General features: G+C 36.4%; 1 protein-coding gene and 2 pseudogenes across 1 annotated transcript; 1 reads left to right on the forward strand and 2 right to left on the reverse strand.

Moving 5' to 3' along the window:
- The first annotated feature begins 246 nt into the window (after positions 1-246).
- On the forward strand, positions 247-3,869 carry LOC121988924 (F-box/kelch-repeat protein SKIP11-like). The gene is made up of 2 exons (XM_042542655.1): positions 247-2,428; positions 3,574-3,869. The coding sequence occupies exon 1, from the start codon at positions 1,099-1,101 to the stop codon at positions 2,335-2,337; it is 1,239 nt and encodes a 412-aa protein (XP_042398589.1). The 5' UTR covers positions 247-1,098; the 3' UTR covers positions 2,338-2,428; positions 3,574-3,869.
- Positions 3,870-4,037: 168 nt separating this feature from the next.
- Positions 4,038-5,600, reverse strand: LOC121988925 (annotated as a pseudogene).
- Positions 5,601-7,419: 1,819 nt separating this feature from the next.
- LOC121991373 lies at positions 7,420-13,799 on the reverse strand (annotated as a pseudogene).
- Between the last annotated feature and the right edge of the window lie 7,255 nt (positions 13,800-21,054).

Genomic DNA, 21,054 nt, shown 5'->3' on the forward strand with positions numbered 1-21,054 from the left:
TGTGAAATTAAGTACCAGATAAAACAATATGTATTTAAAATTATTAATGCCGAAATAGTTAGAAGTAGCTGGAAGAGGAGATGAGATTATTATAATTGAAGAAGATGGTCAATTTTTCCAACCGTAACAAGTAGAAGACGACAACTTCCCTTATTTGGAATAAATCTATTAAATTGAGTTATTAATAGATAATCGAAATATTTTTTGATTAAAAAGGCGATTAAATTTGGTAGAAAGTAGAGAAAGCAAGAGCTACAAAAGCTCGAGTACCGGAAGAAGAGCTTAAGAGACGGTAAACGGAGGCGAGCGAGGGACACAACTCAAGAATAGGGGTGGGGAGAGAGAGAGAGAGAGGTTTAATCCCCAAGAAAGTGCCTTCTTTGCTCGAATTCGTCGGAGCCCTTCTCCTCATTCTCCAAATCGATCTGTAGCTTCTTACTGTCCCTTCGAGATCTCCATCTCCAGATCTCTTGAAACTCTTTGCATTTGAAAATCCTTTTAGTTTTTTTTTCTGTGTCTGGAAAACGAGGAAAAAAACGCAGAGGGATACACAAAAGTTGGATTTTTTTTGGTCAGTCTTCGATCTCCAGGAATGGAATCCGAAGAATTTATGCGGCAAAGATGATAAAAGTTTCTCTTTTTTTTTAGTGTTTTCTTTGTGCTCGTTGTCTATTTTCAGAGATGGAAATCTTTTCTTCTGAGGTTGTAATCTAATTTCTCTCTTATTTTCCCTTTTTTTTTTTTTTTACTTACAAGGTTTGCGTTTTTCGTCTTCCAAATCGGTTATTCGATGCTTTTAATGAACAGTCAAGAACACACAAAAATGGAATTTGATGGCTTTTCTCTTTTGTTCTTATCCGGTTTTAGGCTACATTTCACGGAAGATTGTATAAAGAACTAATTTCCCCCCTGTTGTTTTTTCTTACTTTCATTTTGGTGTTCATCGTGAGTCTCATATTATTATGAAACAAGGAGGAGGAGATATCGGAGGTGACTAATTGGAGATTTCAGGCTTCCGAGAGATGTTAGAAGGTCCCTGCCGTTTGATAACGAGGGCATTCCGAAGCTGCCGTGTGCAAGAATCCACTTGGCATTTCCATGGAGTACCATTTCCTTGAATCATCAGACAAGAAAAAACGTCATTTGGATGAGGATCTTCAAGTTCAAGAGCCTGAAGAACGAGACCTCGAAGATAAAGTCAAAAGAAACAAGTCGCCACAGCATCCTAGTACCCCTGAGATCAAAGATATGGATCTGTCTCTCCGCAAATTGGATAGCCAAGCAAGATATGGGGAGTACTCTTTTGATTCAAGCATCAACCGGCTTGGCAGGGAGCTCATAATTAGCTGCTTTCTTCATCTTTCTCGATCCGAGTATGGTGCTGTTGCATCAGTCAACCGAATGTTCCATTCGTTGATTCATAGCGGGGAACTCTACCAGCTACGCTGCAAGATGGGTATTGTTGAGCACTGGGTCTATTTCTCCTGTAATGTCCTTGAGTGGGAGGGTTATGATCCATACCGTGGGCGCTGGATTTCCGTTCCTAAGATGCCTCCTACAGAGAGCTTCATGTGCTCTGATAAGGAGTCCCTGGCGGTGGGCACTGAGCTCCTTGTTTTCGGAAAAGAGGTGAATTCCCATATTGTACTACGATACAGTTTTTTGACTAACTCCTGGTCTCCTGGTGTGGTTATGAACTCACCTAGGTGCTTGTTTGGATCTGCTAGCCTCGGAGAGAAAGCTGTAATAGCTGGGGGAACCAATGCTAAGGGTGATATCTTGAGCTCTGCAGAGCTTTACAATTCTCGCACGCATACCTGGGAGACCTTACCTAGTATGAACCAAGCGAGAAAGATGTGCTCGGGGGTTTTCATGGATGGCAACTTTTATGTCATTGGCGGCATGGCTAATAACACAAAGATTCTTACATGTGGAGAAGAGTATGATTTCAAGAGAGGTTCTTGGAGGCTAATCCCTAACATGTCTGCCGGACTCAATGGAGCCAGAGGTGCACCTCCACTTGTAGCTGTGGTGAATAATGAACTTTATGCAGCTCATTATGCCGATAAGGATTTGAGGAAGTACGACAAAGTAAATAATAAATGGATAGTTTTGGGAAGATTGCCTGAAAGCTCATTCTCAATGAATGGATGGGGGCTTGCGTTTCGAGCCTGTGGAGAATGGCTAATAGTGATCGGTGGGACAAAAGGTTCTCATGGAGGAGGGATGATTGAACTGAATTCATGGATTCCAAATGGAGGACCACCGGAATGGCAATTGATTGCCAGCAAGCATTCAGGCAGCTTCGTTTATAATTGTGCTGTGATGGGCTGCTGAGTGATCTGAATTCCATGGAAGATCTGGCCATCTCTATGAGCCATGTGTAAAGCCATGTTCATGGGAGAAAAGTACTGATTCTGTTCGAATGGTAATAACTGGATTTTCTGAAACTCTATACAGCTGAAGGTTCAATAGATCATCTCTCTTGCTTGTATAACACCTGATTTTCTTGTGTACTTCGTCACCTGATAATTTATTTCAGATTTGGGACTCACATCAACCATTGGTCAGATATGCCATCATGCTAGATAAAATATGGTTAATAAGTTGAAAAATCTTTGGAATAATTAAAGTCTTGATATTGCTTTAATATGGATGGGAGGTGTTGTTGGGCAAAAGACGGCGGCAAGATGAGCTTTCTTTTTATTTTGACACTGATTCTAATTAGAATTCATTGATGGATTTTATAATTTTCTATGTAGTTATCTGCCATCATATTAGCTCAAGCTATTTTGTTTTGCTTAAACTGGAATTCTATTTGACATTGTTTGATCTTTGAAGTTTTTCAAAGGTTTGAATAATTGTAAACTGATTTTCCCTCTTGAATAAGTTCATTGAATTTGGGATGCTTTAAGATTACTTTCTGTTCTGGTGTCTATTCTATTCACACTTTCATTACTTGTAGTAGTTTAGGAAAATTCCTCCTAATTCTCCTAAACCTGTTTCAAATAATAAATACTGTTTTGGTAATCTTTAGCTGCCATTAGTCTGATGATCGATCTTAGCAACATAGTTATCGAAATATTGCAATAGGTAAATTCTGATGAAAAAGCCAGTCTTGATTCTCATATTCTTTCCCGTTTTGCTCTCTCAAGTCTCACTGATTCTTATTTAAGCTTTATTTACACTGGCATTTGCAACTTGTTACTGAGAATTAGCTTATTCAAAGTTTTAGAGTACATGCAACTCCTTCTAGAGTATTTTCAGAAAAAAAAAAGAAGAAATTGACCTTCTATACTGAATATCATACAATAACACTGTACACTTTCAGTTAACAATTCAATGTTTTCTTTTTGTCAATTACTAAAGACTGAACTCTTTCGCATGTTACTGGTAACTGGTGGATGCTTTTGACGATTTTTTGTCTGCCAAAGAAACTGAAAGAGCATAAGACAAACAATGAGCCAACTAAATTTTGATTCTGGCTAGGCTAAATAATAATGGAGAAACAGATAGCGTAGATTGGTCCGTGTGATGCATGCTATAATAATAATATAATCTATGGTTCTGCAGCTTCATTGCATCACACAAACCCAGAAAGCGGAGGATTGGTTCGCAGAGACCAGTTCACACCGTCGCGAAGTACAGCATAGCAGCAGAGTACCTAACTACATTGACTCGTGACTCCTGTACCTTCCGTTCAACCATGAGTTTTCTGCTACAAAAGTACATGAGTGAGAGCAGAGCAAAGCAGTTGAGGTATTCATGTAAAGAAAAGAGAAGTTGCAGTGTTTCTTTAGGACATGCAGTACACTGGCACTGCAGAACAACCTTTTATTTTATATTTAATTATATATATATATATATAGTTTGATGAAAATATGACCCTGTCATAAATTGCCATTCATTATTTCTGGGTGTTAGTATTGTAGGATCGTACATGGCTTGGTTAGAAGCGATTGAATAGGTAAATTAGGATTATAATTGTTTTTGCACATCATAAAGAGAATACGGGTATGACAAATATGACCATAATAGCCAAAAAAAGTGTGCCTATGCATAAAATAATGCTAATACAATAATTTCCTTTTCCACTAATAAAGTACAGAAACCAGCCTGGAGATCTGGCTAGTGTCAGTAAACTTCAACAAACATGGATCATGGCCAACTAAAACAGAAAGATCTCCAGAACTTCAGTAGCATCATCAACTAATGTTCAATACTATACATGAATGCTTTCTTCACGTATTACTTAACTAAAGCCACAATCAAATTATTGTTACACTAGTGTCTAATCAATCAATCTTATCCCTGGAAGGTTTGGATGATCGTGTTGTGCCATGGGTCCGAAAGGTGCTGCAGAAGGTTCTCAAATGGCCCTTTGCCCGTCACATTATGTTGGATATATAATAAAACCCAAGAAGGCCAACATTGCCAGTCTCCCTGCAGAACAACGCCAACGCATAACTTAGCTTAATTAAACATGTGTGCCTTAATTATGAACATGAATAATCTCATTAATTAGTTTAAGGGTGATTTAATTAATTGCCGTTTACGAGTTCCTTCTCCTTGGACTCGAGCGCGGGAGCAAAGTTAAGGGGGTCCGGAGTAGCCGACTTCATTTGGCGGCAAGCTGTAGTTTTTGAAGATCGGATCTTGGTTGATGCTGCCGGGGTTCTTGATCTCCTGCCACCTTCTGATCTCCTCGTAGTGGAAGAGAATGAACTCGATGACGAAGAGCGTGGAGTAGGAGACGAAGTACTCGGCCTTGCCGGCGTCGTACCACGGCGGCGCATTTATGATGCTGATCTTGGGCAAGACCTCCGGAAGCAGCATCCCGTCCACGCCGAGCATGGCCCAGCGCCCGTTGACGAACTCCGCCTACACGAACCACCTGAGGTTCTCCGGGTCCTCCGCCAGTCCAAGGGGGTCGAACCCATTCTCACCTGGCAAACTGTGAATTTACTTTTAGAGTTTTAGTCCATTAATTAATCAATCGCCGAGCAAGAGATCGATGACGCAAACTAGCTAGTAATTACATGTCAGAGGATATATAAATCTCACCTTCCGCAGAGCTAGATAGCCCGGGGAGGTAAGGCCAGGGATCCATTCACCCTTCTTGGCTTGATGGCTTCCACCTTGAAGGTGGAAGATGGCGAGCATTTGGCGGTGAATATAATACTCTCTGCGGTGGTAGTTTTCTGGGGGATCCCCCTGTCAAGAATCTCGATCTGGAGCTGAATGGCCGGAGAGCGGCCGCAGATGCTTGCATTGCAGCTGTGGCCATTCTGGACGGAAGAGTTAATCCGGTGGAGCACCGGCGACGAGTTTTCTGGAGGGGAGATGTTTTAGCGGCGGCGATGGTGGCTCCTGCATGCGTTGTAGTCAACGGCGAAGGCATTGTGTGGTCAGAAAGCAGGATTGTACTCTGGCCGCTGGTTCTGTTAGATTTTTTAGTCATGGATGGCTGAGATAAGCTGGCGGATTGAGCTGCCCAATGAGAGCTTCGCATCTTTATCTCCCTCCTTATCTGATGCACAGATTCTAAAGATCTATTGCCGCAGCAGCATTGGCCAAAATAGATGGTGTCATCCATGTTTTGAGGACCACTTATATCGTTCTTGTCGGCAAGATACTTTATTGAATTGTTATCGAATACGATTGGCGCTTTCGCTTTTCAAAAAAAATAATAATAATAATAACATAGTTGTGTGGCCTCTGTTTTTACAATGTTAAATGAATCTAAATAAACTCAAACTAAAAAAAAATTAAGTCAAATTTAAATACGAATTAATTTATTTTAAACTCGGCTTTAAGTTGACTCAATTTACGGTCTTATTTATTTTTGAACTCATTAATTTAATGTTGGCAGTACGATGAAAGATCAATTCAGTATGAACTTTAAAATAACTTTTAACTCAGATCTTAAAATCAGATTCTATCAGTACATGGAAAATTTAAAAAAAAAATATTTTTATTATGAAAAATCTTTAACCGTCAAGTTTCAAGCTGGAAAGTACCGTTGGATCCTTCTCAAAGCCTTTGAATATTTTTTTACTAGTTTTAAATAAATTTTGTTATATATATATATATATATATTCTTTCTTTTAAGTTTTAAGATCTTGTCAATACAAAGAGTGTATATATATTTGAGAAATTATCCCTCTCCGGCGTTACTGTATGACCGTAGGATGAAAACAGACCAAACAAAACGTTTGGAAATATTTTTTTTTCACATTCAGTAAAAAAAATGTGAAAATCTTCCTGTGGTCAGAAATTAATTCTCAAACAGTTTTTTCTTCAATTTTTTATTTAAAATACTTATATTTTTTCCTTTTTAAATTTATTTGATTGCTTAAATACCATTTGCTTAAATAAATAAGAAAGCAAAATCCAATTGGATTAAGTAGATATTTTAGACAATTAACGTGGTTTGACAAAATCATCTTAATGGTTTTCATGCACATGAAACCCATATTGGTACTTATTAAAGATTTGTAGGTTTAAAAACGCATATACATAATATTAGATAATAGTAAAAATATGGAAAGAGTAATGAAACAAAAAAGAGAAAAATAATAATAATAATAATTCATATAATTCTACTTTATTTTCTGGAAAGTAAAGGATAAGAATTAGTTAGTAGCATTAGACTATAAAATTTGTTGAAGTTTTAGAATAAAATTAATTCGATGTACTTGCATTCCATTACAATAAAATTAAAAGGCATGAATTCGTAATAATTTAGTGGAGAAAATAGATATTAATAAAAAAAAAGTAAAACTATAATTTTAAATAAATTAGTTTTTATTAGTATTATCAATGCATACAGAAACTATGATATATCGTCCATCAAACACCAGTTTTAATCCTATTACAATTAGCTATTCACTCATGCACACAGTGCATCGATTTTTTTTCTCCTTTATTTTCCCCTTTCTTTTACCAGATTTTTTTTATATATAAAAAAATCATTGACACTAGATCATCAAGAATAGAACATTCAATTCCTATAATAAAGCAAATTGGCTGACCAGGAAGATACTGGAAATTATGACTGTACTGAACCCGACAATTTACAACTCTATGAACTAGATTAACGACAAAAAAGAGCAAGTTATGATACATGATTTTGAGCCTAGGCTAACTATTCAATAGAAAATGAACACAAGCTAACATGTTAGCCTCCGCCATGACAGGAACAGCTACCATAATTTAGGAGGTTTACATATTTCCAAAGGGAGTAGCTTTTGCATCTCCATCTGGAAGCTAACATAAGTTGATTAATGTGAAAAATTGAGATGTTTAAGAGGGGACTTAGTGGTACAAGGGATATGCCAGTTGATATCGATAGGGGGTTTGCAGATGCCTGGATTTACATAATTTCATAATGACCGAGCTGTTGAAGAATATAATGTCTCAATGGCCTCGATCACTTGTCTGATTATTCAAATGGGAACTTCCAAGAAATGGTTGTGCGTGCATATCTGCAGCAGCTGCATATCCCTAAAAATGACATCAAAAGAAGATTCAACTATCTCTTCCAGAAACAGCACCCAACAATAGCATATTTTCCACTGACCTAGGAAAAAAGCATTATGACATTTGCAGTAGAGACCTATAGTTGTGTTTTTGATGAATAATTGTTTATATATTCTCATCAATGAATCAACAAACTTCTATGAGTGCTTCAATCATATTGTAACATTGAGCTTTCGTGATTCATATTTCCACACTACTAAATTAACATAAGCTTATGGATATTATGATGTTAGCCAACAACAATAAGCATTTTGGAAGAAATTTCGGAGCAAAAAATTCCAAAACAGATAGCACACATGTAATAAATGGAGGACACTACCAGTTTCATTAAATTTGCAATTATTATCCATAAACTTATATTTACTTTTAAATTGCAGCTTGATGGTGAGTTCATCTCATTTCTTTCAATATTGATCTAAACAAATATTTGAAAAGTTTCTCACTACAAAATTGCAACTTCCAAGGGACTTATATTTGAAACTTGAAAATGAGAATTAATTTCTTACCCTTGGACATGGTTTTTATAATTTAGTAGCATGCAAGTGGTGGATCTCTTCAGTTTAGGAATCATCAAAGATTCTCTCTAAAGATTTGATTTCAGTAATTATTATGTTTTGTTTTACCATTGGTATTGAAAGAGAGTCTTGGCACAATGATAAAATTATTATCAAGTTATCAAAAGATCATGGATTCGAATCTTAAAAATAACTTTTTGTAAAAAACAAGATAAGATTACGTACAATGGATCCTTCCCCGAGACCCCGCATGACGGAAGCTTCGTGCACCGAACTATTTTTATTTTTTTTATTTTTTATTTTTTTACCATTGGTATTCTGTAATACTTTTACCATCCATGCTCAAAAAAGAAGATTTGTATATCTGTATTTGATTGTATCAAATTTTTATCGCACATATTGAACTCAATATCTCCTGAATGGCCATGTATTAGGTGATGCACAAAAATATTAGGTGTCTCTGCTGCCGATCATTTATTGGCCCCCACACATTTTGGGTCGATACATCTACCGAGACAGAACAGCAGTTGAAATTCAAATCCATGATTTAAACCATAGATGTTACCAGATTTAATTGAGGAATAGCATGGAATGCATGCTGATGAAAATTGGACGCTGATGAATCCTGTAATTTAGTAAAAAAAAACGTAAGTTACAAAAAGGGAGGTCTAATCCTATCAACTTCTGCAAAATAAATCTTTAATTTTTTTCAAAAATTACTTGATTAAATTGATTTATGCCAAGGAAAGCCTGCTGTTGTGCATACGATGAGGTGCCCATTTTTCTTTATCCTCAATAAATTTGGCTAACCATTCATTATTTCTTAAGTCATATTTCTCTAGCATTGTACTCCAAGCTAATAAAAACTCTCCCTCTTCCTCGTAGTCATAGATACTTACTAAAATCCTTTGAAAAAGTTTTTGAACCTAGGAATACATGATTAAGATGCTTAACAGCATTCTGGTGGGCATGCCATACACATTGGCGATAAATTGTTCCTGGCCACACCATAGCTATCGCATTAATAATTGTGATAGATTGATCCGTCAATATTGTCTTTGATTGCTTTCCACGCATCCCAATTTTGAATGTCTCAAATAACCATATGAAAGATTCTAGTGATTCATCATACATCAATGCTGCACCAAAGATACTTGTTTGTTTATGATGATTAGCTCCAAGGAACGGTACCAAATGCCTACCATATCCATTTATTTTGTAAGTCATGTCCAAGCACACAACATCACCAAAGTAGTTGAAGTCTATTCTAGATTTTGCATCTGCCCAGAAAATGTTAGTTAACCTATCATCCTCATCAACCAGAATGGCATAGAAAAAAGAGGGATCATCAAGCTGCATGCTCTGAATATACTTCAACAAAGCTCCAGCATCACCCATCTGCATGGCCTTCATGCGTTTTGATTGGAGATTATTTTTGTAATCTGCAGGAAGAAAGCTAGCATTTCTAGGGCCACCAATTGGCCTTGGTACAGTCTCGTTGGTAGATTTGGAAGTGGCTCCAGAATCATCAGAAAAATGTGCTTCAGCGGTCTGAAGTTCAATCGTTATTCGTTGAGACCTTAACATGTGGGTTGTTGAAGGAGGTGCTTGTTGGTGATTGTGGTCTGCTATAAATTCTCTAACTCGGTATTTACCATTTGAAGTCATTTTAATTGTCATTCGTGCAGGGCTCTCTGGTCTGGGTCTCTTGACTTCCTTAGCTTCCTTTTTGTCCTTACGGAAACCTTGTCTCGAGCAAACAAAGGTTCTAGACCTAGTAATATTTTCAGATGATTTACCTGATGAACTTTTCCTCACTAAAACCTATATGTCCCGCATGCTTATTGTAAAATTCATATGCTTTTTCTTCACTTTCAAATTCCATGTCAATTTTCGGCACCAACTTAGCTACCGCAACCTCATCCACAGGGCCATTTGAATTAATCATTCTCCTCATTTTCCCCTGTTTGTATAAACTCTATAATGGTCCATCAGCTAAAATAATAACATCATGAGATGAAAGAAGATCAGAAGAAACAAGTAAATCCACAGAAAATAGATCACAGGTCCCAACAACCAACAACCAAATGTTGACATAGACAAACTTCATGAGACTGGAGTGAAAAATTACTACAAAAGAAGCAAAATACAAGTCACAATGCTAAGAGATAGGAAGGATGTTCAATATGTTTTTTTTTAGTCTTTAAATATACCGAGATTGGAAGGATGGAAAGGAGACAGGCTAATCCAGTTAAATGTAACATCATACATACATACACAAGCATGTTACCCTACTTACCTTATCGTGCTCACCTTGCACGAGGATATGAGGCCTGGCAAAATAGTGAAGCAAACCTGATAGTCACCAGGGGAATGGTTGGTAGACTTTCTAATACACCTAATGTTGGGTTTGTTTATGAAGTGCAGGGAGTAGTGGATTATTTGACCTCTCATGGGGTAAATGCTCTTCCTGGAAGAAGATTTTCCATAAGAAACCTGCAGGGACTAAATTGGGTCATAAATCCAACCCAGATCTCTATACCAATGCAACCTGCAGAAGTGAATAGCCAGACAATGATGGACGGACGAATCTCATTAAGTTTCAGCAATTATACTGCTGCACAACCATCAGAAGCACCAAATTACAATAATAAAGATGAAGAAGTATATGAGACTTTGGCGGTTCTTATAGAAACTCAACCTGGAGTCTTTATGAACTATGATGGAACGACAGAAGAATATTATGAAGAAAATAATGAGGTCTATAAGGGAAAGCAGAATTCAAAATGCAAAACGGGAAGATGGGATACTCTGGGGCAACCAAGCGGAAAGTTTGATTATTATGTCAATTATGATATCCCGAAGATTCCTTTTGATTTAGAACTTCCCCCTCCATCTGGTTGGGGTGATGAGGAAGACAATAATCCAAAACAAATAGAAGATACGCCAAGTGAAAGGTATTCCTCAACAACAGAACCTCATATTCTAGTTAACAAAATCTCTCCATATGCAGTTACGCCCACAAGGCAAACCGAATGATCTGTTGGCCTAGATATATCAGCTAGTCATGCAATAGTCATCGAACCATATGGTTGAGACTTAATTCATACTGGACTAAGAATTGAAATTCCCTATGGATATTATGGAAGGCATCTCGTTCAGGCATGGCATGGAAAACTGGTGTAGAAGTAGGAGCAGGTGTTATTGACTCCGACTACCGAGGTGAAGTACAAATTATCTTATTTAATAGAACTAACCTCCCACTTTATATTTCTCAAGAGCAAAAGATTGCACAGCTAATACTTGAAAAAATAGTTGTTCCAGAAGTATATGAAGTACCTCATCTTAATTATATAGAACGAGACAGCAAAGGATTCGGGTCAACTGATCCTCCTATTAATAGACCTACACAAAATCAAGCATCTACTTCGCAGAGTCCTAGGCATTTCACAACCCAAGACATATTTTCCCTTCTGTTATCAAGGGAATCAGCAGCTGTCTTGTTCAGAATAAATCAATCCAAAATAATTTTGAGCAAGACCATGCAGTGGATACAAGCCCAGGAGCCTCTGTACCACGGTCCATGGACCCTACTCTTGATTATGAGGAATCTGAACATTCTTATCTGAACTATATACAATATTTATCCACAATCACTACCCAACAGCAGCCGCAATGGGATACCTATCCTTCTTCTGATAAATGGACCAACCCTTTTGCAAGCGAAGGTGGTGGGAAGCAAGAACAATTTGTGGAATTAATCCCATCAAAATGTGAAGAATTTGTGGAATTAATTGCTGCCAATGCCGAAATGGAGTATCCCTGTTTAAGAAGATTGGTAGAGGAATTAACACCAGCTACTGATTCGGATTAGCTTTTGTTGAGGACCTTATTGTAACTAGAATAGGACTCCATAGTTATGCAAACCTTGGGGATGTGGATGTAAAATGACAATAATGATAATCTAACTTGATGTAGCGTGGACTACCTACATAAAATAAGATCCTAATAATTTTCCCATAACATGGAATGAAGTGACCTTATGGGCACCTTGACATCACCTTGGGTGAATCTATGTGACTAGAAGATTTGATTTATCATAAACTGCCAGTCAAGTGCCTAGGATTGGATAAGATTAGACAACATCAATCAACATAGTGAACCCAAATAGCTGAGATAATCAATCAAACAAAATGGTGAATTCCTGGACATTCACAAAAACTCCTCAATATCCTATTATATCATAACATTCAGGAGCTTGAAGCGTACATCAGTCATAACAAAAGAAGGAAGAAGGGATCTAGGCAAGATAAACGTGTCGGCCATAATTACTTTTGAGAAATTCTGAACGTAGATTATTTTTAATTCATAGTTTCCAATATTTATTTACTTCTTAATCTTTAGCTTCGTTTTATCTAAAGTAGAGTTTGTATTTCATAAAAAAAAATATAGCTTTCTTTTCAAATTCCTTGAATGTGGATTTGGCCGTGGCTTGATGAGCATTTCAACTTCAAGTAGTCAACACCTCATCTTAATTTTATGTTGTTTCAGGCTTCAATATCATATGCTAATTTTCTCTCACTATCATATCAATAGATCCTACAAGTTGCTTCAATATATTGAAGCACTAACATATATTGTCAGTTTCCTATTCACTTTGCTTCAACAATTCAGATGAAGAGTGGAGGCTCTAATCTGCCAACTAAAGCAAATTCATATGCATCTACATTAAGGACATGTATCCAGCTTCTATTCTCAGTTTCAGTTATCATTTGTGCAGCCTTAACTGTTAATACTCAAGTTGCAAATCTATCAAGCCATGTTGAAAAATCACATCCACTTTATCTATTTATACCATTCACATTTCAATTCCCATCTGTCATGTTTGAATTGCAATCCTTGACTATTTACCCTAGCATATTGGGCAGATTGTTTTAAAGTCCTCTTAAGAACATTCAAGCATCAGTTTGAACGCTGACTTATCTATGAGTAGTTACTATATCATGTTTGAGGTTGTGATTCAGACAGATCTGATGACATCATGGCCCTAAGTATCCTTCATTGCATACAATAATATTATTTTGTTTTATGCGATACTACCACCTTTTGAATTTGTAAATAGAAGAATATATTTTTGACTTATGTTAATGAGATCCACCATATACAAGTGTTACTATTTGCTACGGAAAATACAATACATTTATGATTTGCGTTATTTAATATATAATTTTAACTATGTTTCATGATATTAGAGCACAAACTAACAACACCTAAAAGGAAGAAACAAAAAGTTTAGCTGTACCTTTGTCCAAGAAATGCCACATGCATTAAAAAGGGTCCTTGGTCCATCAGGTCCACGGCGCATATGCGGTGTTGCATTCGCGTTGATGCCGCATCGAAGGCATCTGACCAAGCAAGTTCAGTACAGAACAGAAACAAAACAGTCATAGCCCATGAGCCCCAGACTGTTCACTTTCCCACCGACATGCATCGATTGAAATTCTAGAGCTTACATTGTTACTTCATTTGCAATAAAATGCCAAGTATAACGTAGCTGCATCACATTGACTTGCAAGAAAGACAGACCAACAGAACATGGAAATCTGACTTCAGGTTTACGCACCTGGAAGAACCATCAGATCTATGGTCGTTGGTGTCATCGTGTAGCTCAATGTCCTGCTCCCGCTCGAATTGCATCCGCAGATGACCATCGCCGACGCAACTCCCGCCGTGGTAGGACATCATTAGATCTTACAGCACCACGTCATCGATGACCCATATACACCTCTCTCAGCCGGACCATCTCCCCAGAAGAGATTGTAATCAGAGGGAGCGATTTCAGCTTCAATTTTCTCACGACGAAAGGGTTTCGTCAAGCAATCGAGTTTCTGATGCCCTAATCGAGTCCTTAGACGAACTACGGACGCCTAAACCCACCGAAAATTAGCCGTTAATAAGGATGTAAACCCACAATGGCACAAAAAAAAAAAAAAAAAAAAAAAAAGTGGAACCGCCACCCTAGCGGTCCCCTGGTCCCGGGTAAATCACCATTAATACTGAGCAGGATGTAAACCCCACAAGAAGCACGAAGAGGAGGAAGAGGAGATGGTTGAAGCGGGAGGCAGGCAAATGGGATCAGCAGCGAGGCGTAGGGTATGGAAACCCCAAACCGTAGTGATGAAACGAATCGGAGGATGACACGATTCCCTTATAAAGGTAGATCCGTTATCTTAGCGGCCTCCTTAGTACCGGCCCCACGGATATGGAGGGAGGTTCATGCAGGTACACAGGTCATAGACGCATGACGGGGTAAACCCTAGGTCGTCAGTTCCTGAGAATCGACCCCTGACCATTACACCAGAGATACCATGCGTCCACCGTCTGCGCTACGCCCTGGGGGCAACACGACACGATTCCCTTATTGACGAGTTGTGTCTTGGCTCAATCGATTAACTACCTACCAAAAAAATAAATTAAAATATTTTTTTCAAAAAAAAAAAAACATTTTGAACTTGTAAAATAATTTTTCTTTATTTATTCATTTTCCCCCCTCTGTCCCAAAATCACCGGATCAAGCAAATCTATTCAATCAAGTTCTTTTTTATTTGAATAAAATGAAGATATCAATAAATTTTTATATGATAAAATTTAACTTCACAGCATGCATGACAAATTATAGTTTAGTGTTAAATTTCTCTCAATTCAAATAACATTTGTGATGGGGGAGGCAAGTAAGGTTCATGGTGAGTCCTCTATCCGGTTAATAAGTCATGTGGTAAGGGTTAAGATTTGGTCAATCTAGGAATATCACGTGGCGCGCTCCAGGCTCGGTGAACATATTCTCCATGTGGTATCTCAACTATCTCTGACGGATCGAGCCGAACCAATCCAGCTAAGTTCCTGATATCTCGAGTTGCCAACTCATCAACTTCCTGACTTATTGGCTCACCGAACTATTGACGCGGTTACCAATATTAAATAATACAACGGTTACTAATAACACCTTTTAATAAGATATTAAAGTGTTATTAATGAAGTTTTCTCTCCTTACCTATATAAGATGATAGTAAGAACATTCATATCAATTATCTTATTCAAAAATTTTATTTTAAATTTTAGATAAAATAGTTAAAAAAAATTTTATATCAGTTACCCTATTCATTTCCTAAATTTAAATTTGATAAATAGTAATTATCTAAATTTAGAGAATAAAACCTCTACTCTAAAAATAAAATAATATTTCTTTTTAATTTCTCCCCTTCCGCTAATTTTTTTAATCTCTTTCCTTCCACTCATTTCATAAATATAATAATAAAAAATAAAAGAAAAAAAAGAAAAGAATAAAAAATTAAGGATGATGGAAATTGTAAGGTAGTTGATATAGTGTGTAGTAAAAAATAATTATCTCGATTTAATAAAATGAGTTATTTACCTTAAATTTTTGATATAGTAATAAGGAAATTAATATGGATATTCTAATAGGGGTTCTCTCATACTCCCTCTAACCTTTATTCTCGCATTTATTTTTTTTCTCCACTATATTGAAATCAAAGTGGCTTAGCTGGGAATCCCAATGAGCTCTTTGAGGTTTGTTAGTCGTCATGGGAATCATCATGCTACAGGAATGAATATAGGAGGGGAGACTTAGTGAAAAATCCCTAACCGCATATATGTTTTTATGTCCGCTCCCCATATGAGTCATTCTTATTTTATACTCCCTAAAATTTCTTTTTCACTCCCTGATATATCAATTTACAAATTTACCGTCATTAATTACTTTACCTATCCCCTATTTCTTCGTCAAACACAATCTCCATCCGAAAAACCCTAACCAAACAAATCCATAGACAATCCCTACTGACGATCATGTAAAATCCTAAACACTGAGATTTACCGACCGACCAAACACTCCGACAAGGAGATTGAAGTAGGTGACGAAACAGATAGTCGAAGTTTCTTCACCTTGCATTAAGCCTCTTATTAGTCCGATCTCGTTGCTTCCAACCAGTCACCTTGAAAAATAGTAAGTTTCTTCACTTTTTACAATTTTTTGAACGATTAGTCGCATTTTGTTTGATTTCCACAGTTCATTATTTGTTTGATGTTAGTTATTGTTCGAATTTATTGGCTTCTCGATTTTCAACAGGTTGTTGTTCAATTTCTTGGAGAAATGGAATCTGGATCAGGATCTTTGAATTTTTCATTTCTGGGTAGTTGTAAGCATAAAGAAGACCTCTATATGATTTCAATTTTTAATGGCTTCAGTCTAATGGAGTTGTTTCTTAATCTTGGAAGAAAATGTGAGGAGATTGCTCCACAAAATGTGATCTTGCAATATCTAGCTCCATATCAGAATATGTATGTGACATTGAATGAAGATGATGACGTCCGTATTATGACACATCTTTACACGTCTATGAGATTGACAATAATTAATATGAGAGCAGTGAAAAAAGATGAAATGGGTTCCCACAATCTCGAAAGGTAAAAAATTTCTACCTTGATTTTTTCCATAGGAATTGGGTTGATATTGATGATGATGAATTTATTTTTTCTTTTCTTGATATTTCATTTGTAGATTGCAATTGCTGATGATATCTTATTTAGTTATTTATCATTTTTTATCATATGTTTCATAGAGATATGTTATGGGTGTGCTTCTTGTGAATCTTGATCATGTGTAAGTTTTAGTTTTGAAGACATTGAATCATTTGAACTATTAAATAGAACATGACTATATTTCATTTACATTGCTTTAATAATTTATTAAATGGTAAAAAATGAGAGATCAACAAAATATTGCACTACTTAAAATAGTTAAAAATTATATCCTATTGTTTAGATTTCATACGCATCCACATTTTGTATTGTACACATTTCAGTTTCGTTAATAAATCTTTGATAATTATTTAAGAATTGAATGGTGTGTGTTTTGGTGTATAGATAGTAGGTTAACTAAAATTGTTTTATGCGTACAATGATATTATACTCACTGTTTAATTGATAAGGTTTGAAACTGAAGAAGAGACATAGACTAGTAATGATAACCATCTTGAAGTGGGTTTGGTAAGAAATTCCATAGACGTTTGGAGTCATTGCATCCGTGGAGAGGGTCAAATATTCAAGGATGCTGTAGAATTTTGAAAATGTGCTAAAAATTATGCAGTTGCTACGAAACGGTCATTTTTGTATAAAAAGAATGATAATAAGAAGGTTATTCTTATCTGTAGCACAAACAATTATTCTTGGAGAATATATGCTTCAAGACATAAAGCTGACAAACTTTTTGGCATTAGAAAATGCAATCTAAGTCATACTTGTGGAGATGACAATCTTCGTAGTAGAGGACATCTTAAACCTGATGCTGCCTGGGTTTCTAATATTATGATGGACAGATTGAGGGGAGAGCCCTCGTATCGACCATGCGTGATGTTGAAAGATATTCACAGAGATTATGGGGTCGAGCTTAATTACAACAAGGTTTGGAAAGGGAAGGAATTGACAATGCATGACATTCATGGTGTAGAGGGGCGTATGATAGATTAAGATGATATTGTAGTGCTATCAAAGAAACTAATCCTGGAAGTTTTGTCGAGTGTGAAATTGATCATTATAGTAATAACTTTAAACGATTATTCATCTATTTCAACGCATGTGCAACTGATTTTATCAATGGATGTAGGCCTTTGGTTTTCTTGGATGACACTCGCATAAAGAATAAATACAAGGGATGTATTTTGGTTGTTGTGGCAAAGGATGCTAATGATGATCTTTTCACATTAGCATACTCAGTTGTAGATGCTGAAAATGATGATAATTGGGGATGATTTTATTTCCAACTTAAAAGTGCTCTGCTTTCACATTGCTTTATTGGGTTCCATGAGTTTACCTTTTTCTCTGACAGACATCCTGGGATAATCAAGGCTATTCAGTTAGTATTCCCAGGCAATCATCATGCCTACTGTTTAAGGCATTTGGTAGATAATTTCGTGAAACAGGTTTGTCTAATGATATACTTTTGTTAGGAAACATTACTTTTTAGATATTACTTCGTGTATACTAGTTTATATTCTTTTTTTTTTTTTTGTTATTTGAATGTAGGTCATGCGAAGCTACCCACTTCATAACAAAAAATATTGGTCATCTATTTTCAAGGAAGCTGCATATGCCCCTATCGAGACAAGAGTTTCAAGAACATATTAACAATATAATACGGTCAATGCCACTTGCTAAAGACTTCATAGTATCTTCATGTCCAGAAAGTTGGGCAAATGCATGTTTTCTAGGAAATCGGTGGGGTGTCATGAATAATAACATAGCCGAATATTGGAATAATTGGGTTAAAACAACACGGTTTCTTCCTATTGTGCCCATGGTGGACCATATACGCATTCAAATTATGGACATGATGCACAGACGACGTGAAGCAACAATGGGGATGGTTAAAAGATTGAGTCCATCAAAGGAGAATGCTCTTGCAAAAATATATGCTAAATCTCGCAGCTTGAAACTACGTAAGGCATGTGGCTGGAGTTTTGAGGTTGTGGATGGGGATAAATCATTTGTTGTTGATTTGTCTGCTATGACTTGTTCGTGCAGAGCATGGCAAGTTAATAGGTTTCCATGCAAACATGCATGTGCAGCAATAGAGTCAAAGTCATTGTCATTATATGATTTCTGTTGCAAATACTTTAAGATGGAGTTGTATCGTGAAAGCTACAGAGGAATCTTAAATCCAATCCCTACATGTCGCATGTATGAGTCCAATCCCGAGCACTCATTTGTAATCAATGCTCCTGATGTTCGAAGCCAACCAGACAGAAGAAGAACTCAAAGGATACCTTCACAAGTCGAAAAACGTGTGACAAAGTGTGGTCGAAGTCATGGGCGAGGTCATAATCGACGCAGTTGCAAAGAAACCATTAACTAACTCTGCTTTTGTTTTGCGAAATAGTGTGAAACTGTTTGATTTACAAGTAAATCACTGAAATTTCTTTAACGAGCATGTACTCATATATTTGAACTAAAGATTATGATTGTTCTAAAAATAACTAATATGTTTTCCAATATACAGGAAAAGGGGGATGATAGAACAAAGAAGAAGCGAGGATGCATCGACAAGAAGGTGTACTCGATCTAGCGACAGTATTCGTGGCATGTTGTTGCGTTGATGGTCCTTTTTTGTTATTGTATTCTGTTAAGTCAGTGACTCCTATGTACTATTTATGAAATGTGAGCTTATTAGTAGTTGATGTTTGAGAATGGTGTGATATCTATATTTCATACTTTTAGTAAGTGACTTGTATTTGTTGTTGTTGTGTCGGTGTATTGTCTAGTTCAGTCATGAAATTGAATGTTTAGTATACTCTTTATTTCCATGTCATTTGTGGATATAGTAACATGTATAATAGGATCTTGTCAAAATTTCATCAAAAAATAATGATAGTAAAATAATAATGGTAGCAACTTGTTTTGCTACTTAGTTAGTAATTATATGTGAGGTTGCAACAAGATCATGATGGAGGTGCCACTAGAAATTTATACTTAAATTTCTTAAAACAATACACAATATAAAACAATTCATACTCAATTTTTCACAATGTATACTAAAAATTTACTATTCTGTACCAATAATTTACTTGCCCTTGGCATAATGATGGTAGTGAAATTATTATGGTAACAACTTATTTTTCTACTTAGTTACTAATTACATGTGAGGTTGCTGCCAGATGATGAAGGAGACGCCTCTAAACATTATACTCAAATTTCTTAAACTAATACACAATCTAAAACAATTTATACTTAAATGGTCACTGTAACACCCCTAGAAAGCCTAGATAAAGTAAGGGCAATGAGAGTACGAATGTAATGAAAAGAATGTGTAGATAGTCTACGTTGAATGTTATGATGGGAAGGATTTAGATGATTAAAAACTTTATGAAAGAAAATAAAGTTGAGAATATAAAGTTCTATACATGATTTATAATGCAAGGAATTAATGTAAACAAAAGAAATATGAGATATTATATATGCATGTATGAAATATTTATGCATAATGCATATACATGAATTATTTTGTACAAAAATATGTTAGGAGAAGGATTTGATCCTTGGTTCTCTTGTGGATACATGCATGTGTTAACCAAGTGTGATAGGAGTGAATATTGTAAGAGGAGAGATGGGAATTATAATTAAAGGAAAGAAAGGAGAGAAATTAAGAGAAAGAAAAGAGAGAAACTCAAAAAGCATTTCTCTAGCATATTCTTTCTCATTAAGAGGAGAAGTAAATGAGGAGGATGAATCAAGTCAAGTTTTCCTCCCTCACTTTAGTATAAATAGGCATGGAGGGCTTCATCCTCAACTCACTCTCCTCCTCTCCTCCATTTGTGCCGAGCACTCTCCCTCCCTCTTTCCTCTTGTTGCCGAGAGCAACAACTCTCCCCCTTCTTTCTTTCTTTTTATTGCCGAGCAACACAAGAGGAAGAAGCCTCCTCTTCTTCCTCCTCCTCTCCACCAAAAGACCTAGCCACTTCTTCCTCCATTGGTGCCGAGCAAAGCAAGCAAGGAAGAAAGGTCCACAAGCAAGTTCTCAACTCTAGGAAACTTAAGCAAAGAAGGTAAGCTTCCCCTCACTTGCGGTACAAGGCTTTCATGTGATTTTCGGATTTTTTTTCTATGCCTTGAAAGAAAGTTTTCCCCTATGTTTGTATACATATATGATGCATGATCAGAGGTGTATGTAACCCTAGAATTTTAATCAAAAATATTGTAAATAGGTTAGGAAAATTATTGTCTAACCAAACTAGTGCAAGGTTCCCTCTATGAAATGCTAAGGACCTTCCTATGGTTTTCTTGCTTGGAAGTTGATTGGAACCAAAAGAACCCCACTCTCATGTTTCGACCAAGAAAGAATTTAGGGTTAGGAGGACCTTGAATTTAAAATAACTATGCTTATATGACATGATATAAAGTTCTTAAGAGTTGTATACTTGTATGT

The sequence above is a fragment of the Zingiber officinale genome, chromosome 6B (genome assembly GCF_018446385.1).
Source record: "Zingiber officinale cultivar Zhangliang chromosome 6B, Zo_v1.1, whole genome shotgun sequence".
In the NCBI taxonomy this organism is placed as follows: Eukaryota; Viridiplantae; Streptophyta; class Magnoliopsida; order Zingiberales; family Zingiberaceae; genus Zingiber; species Zingiber officinale.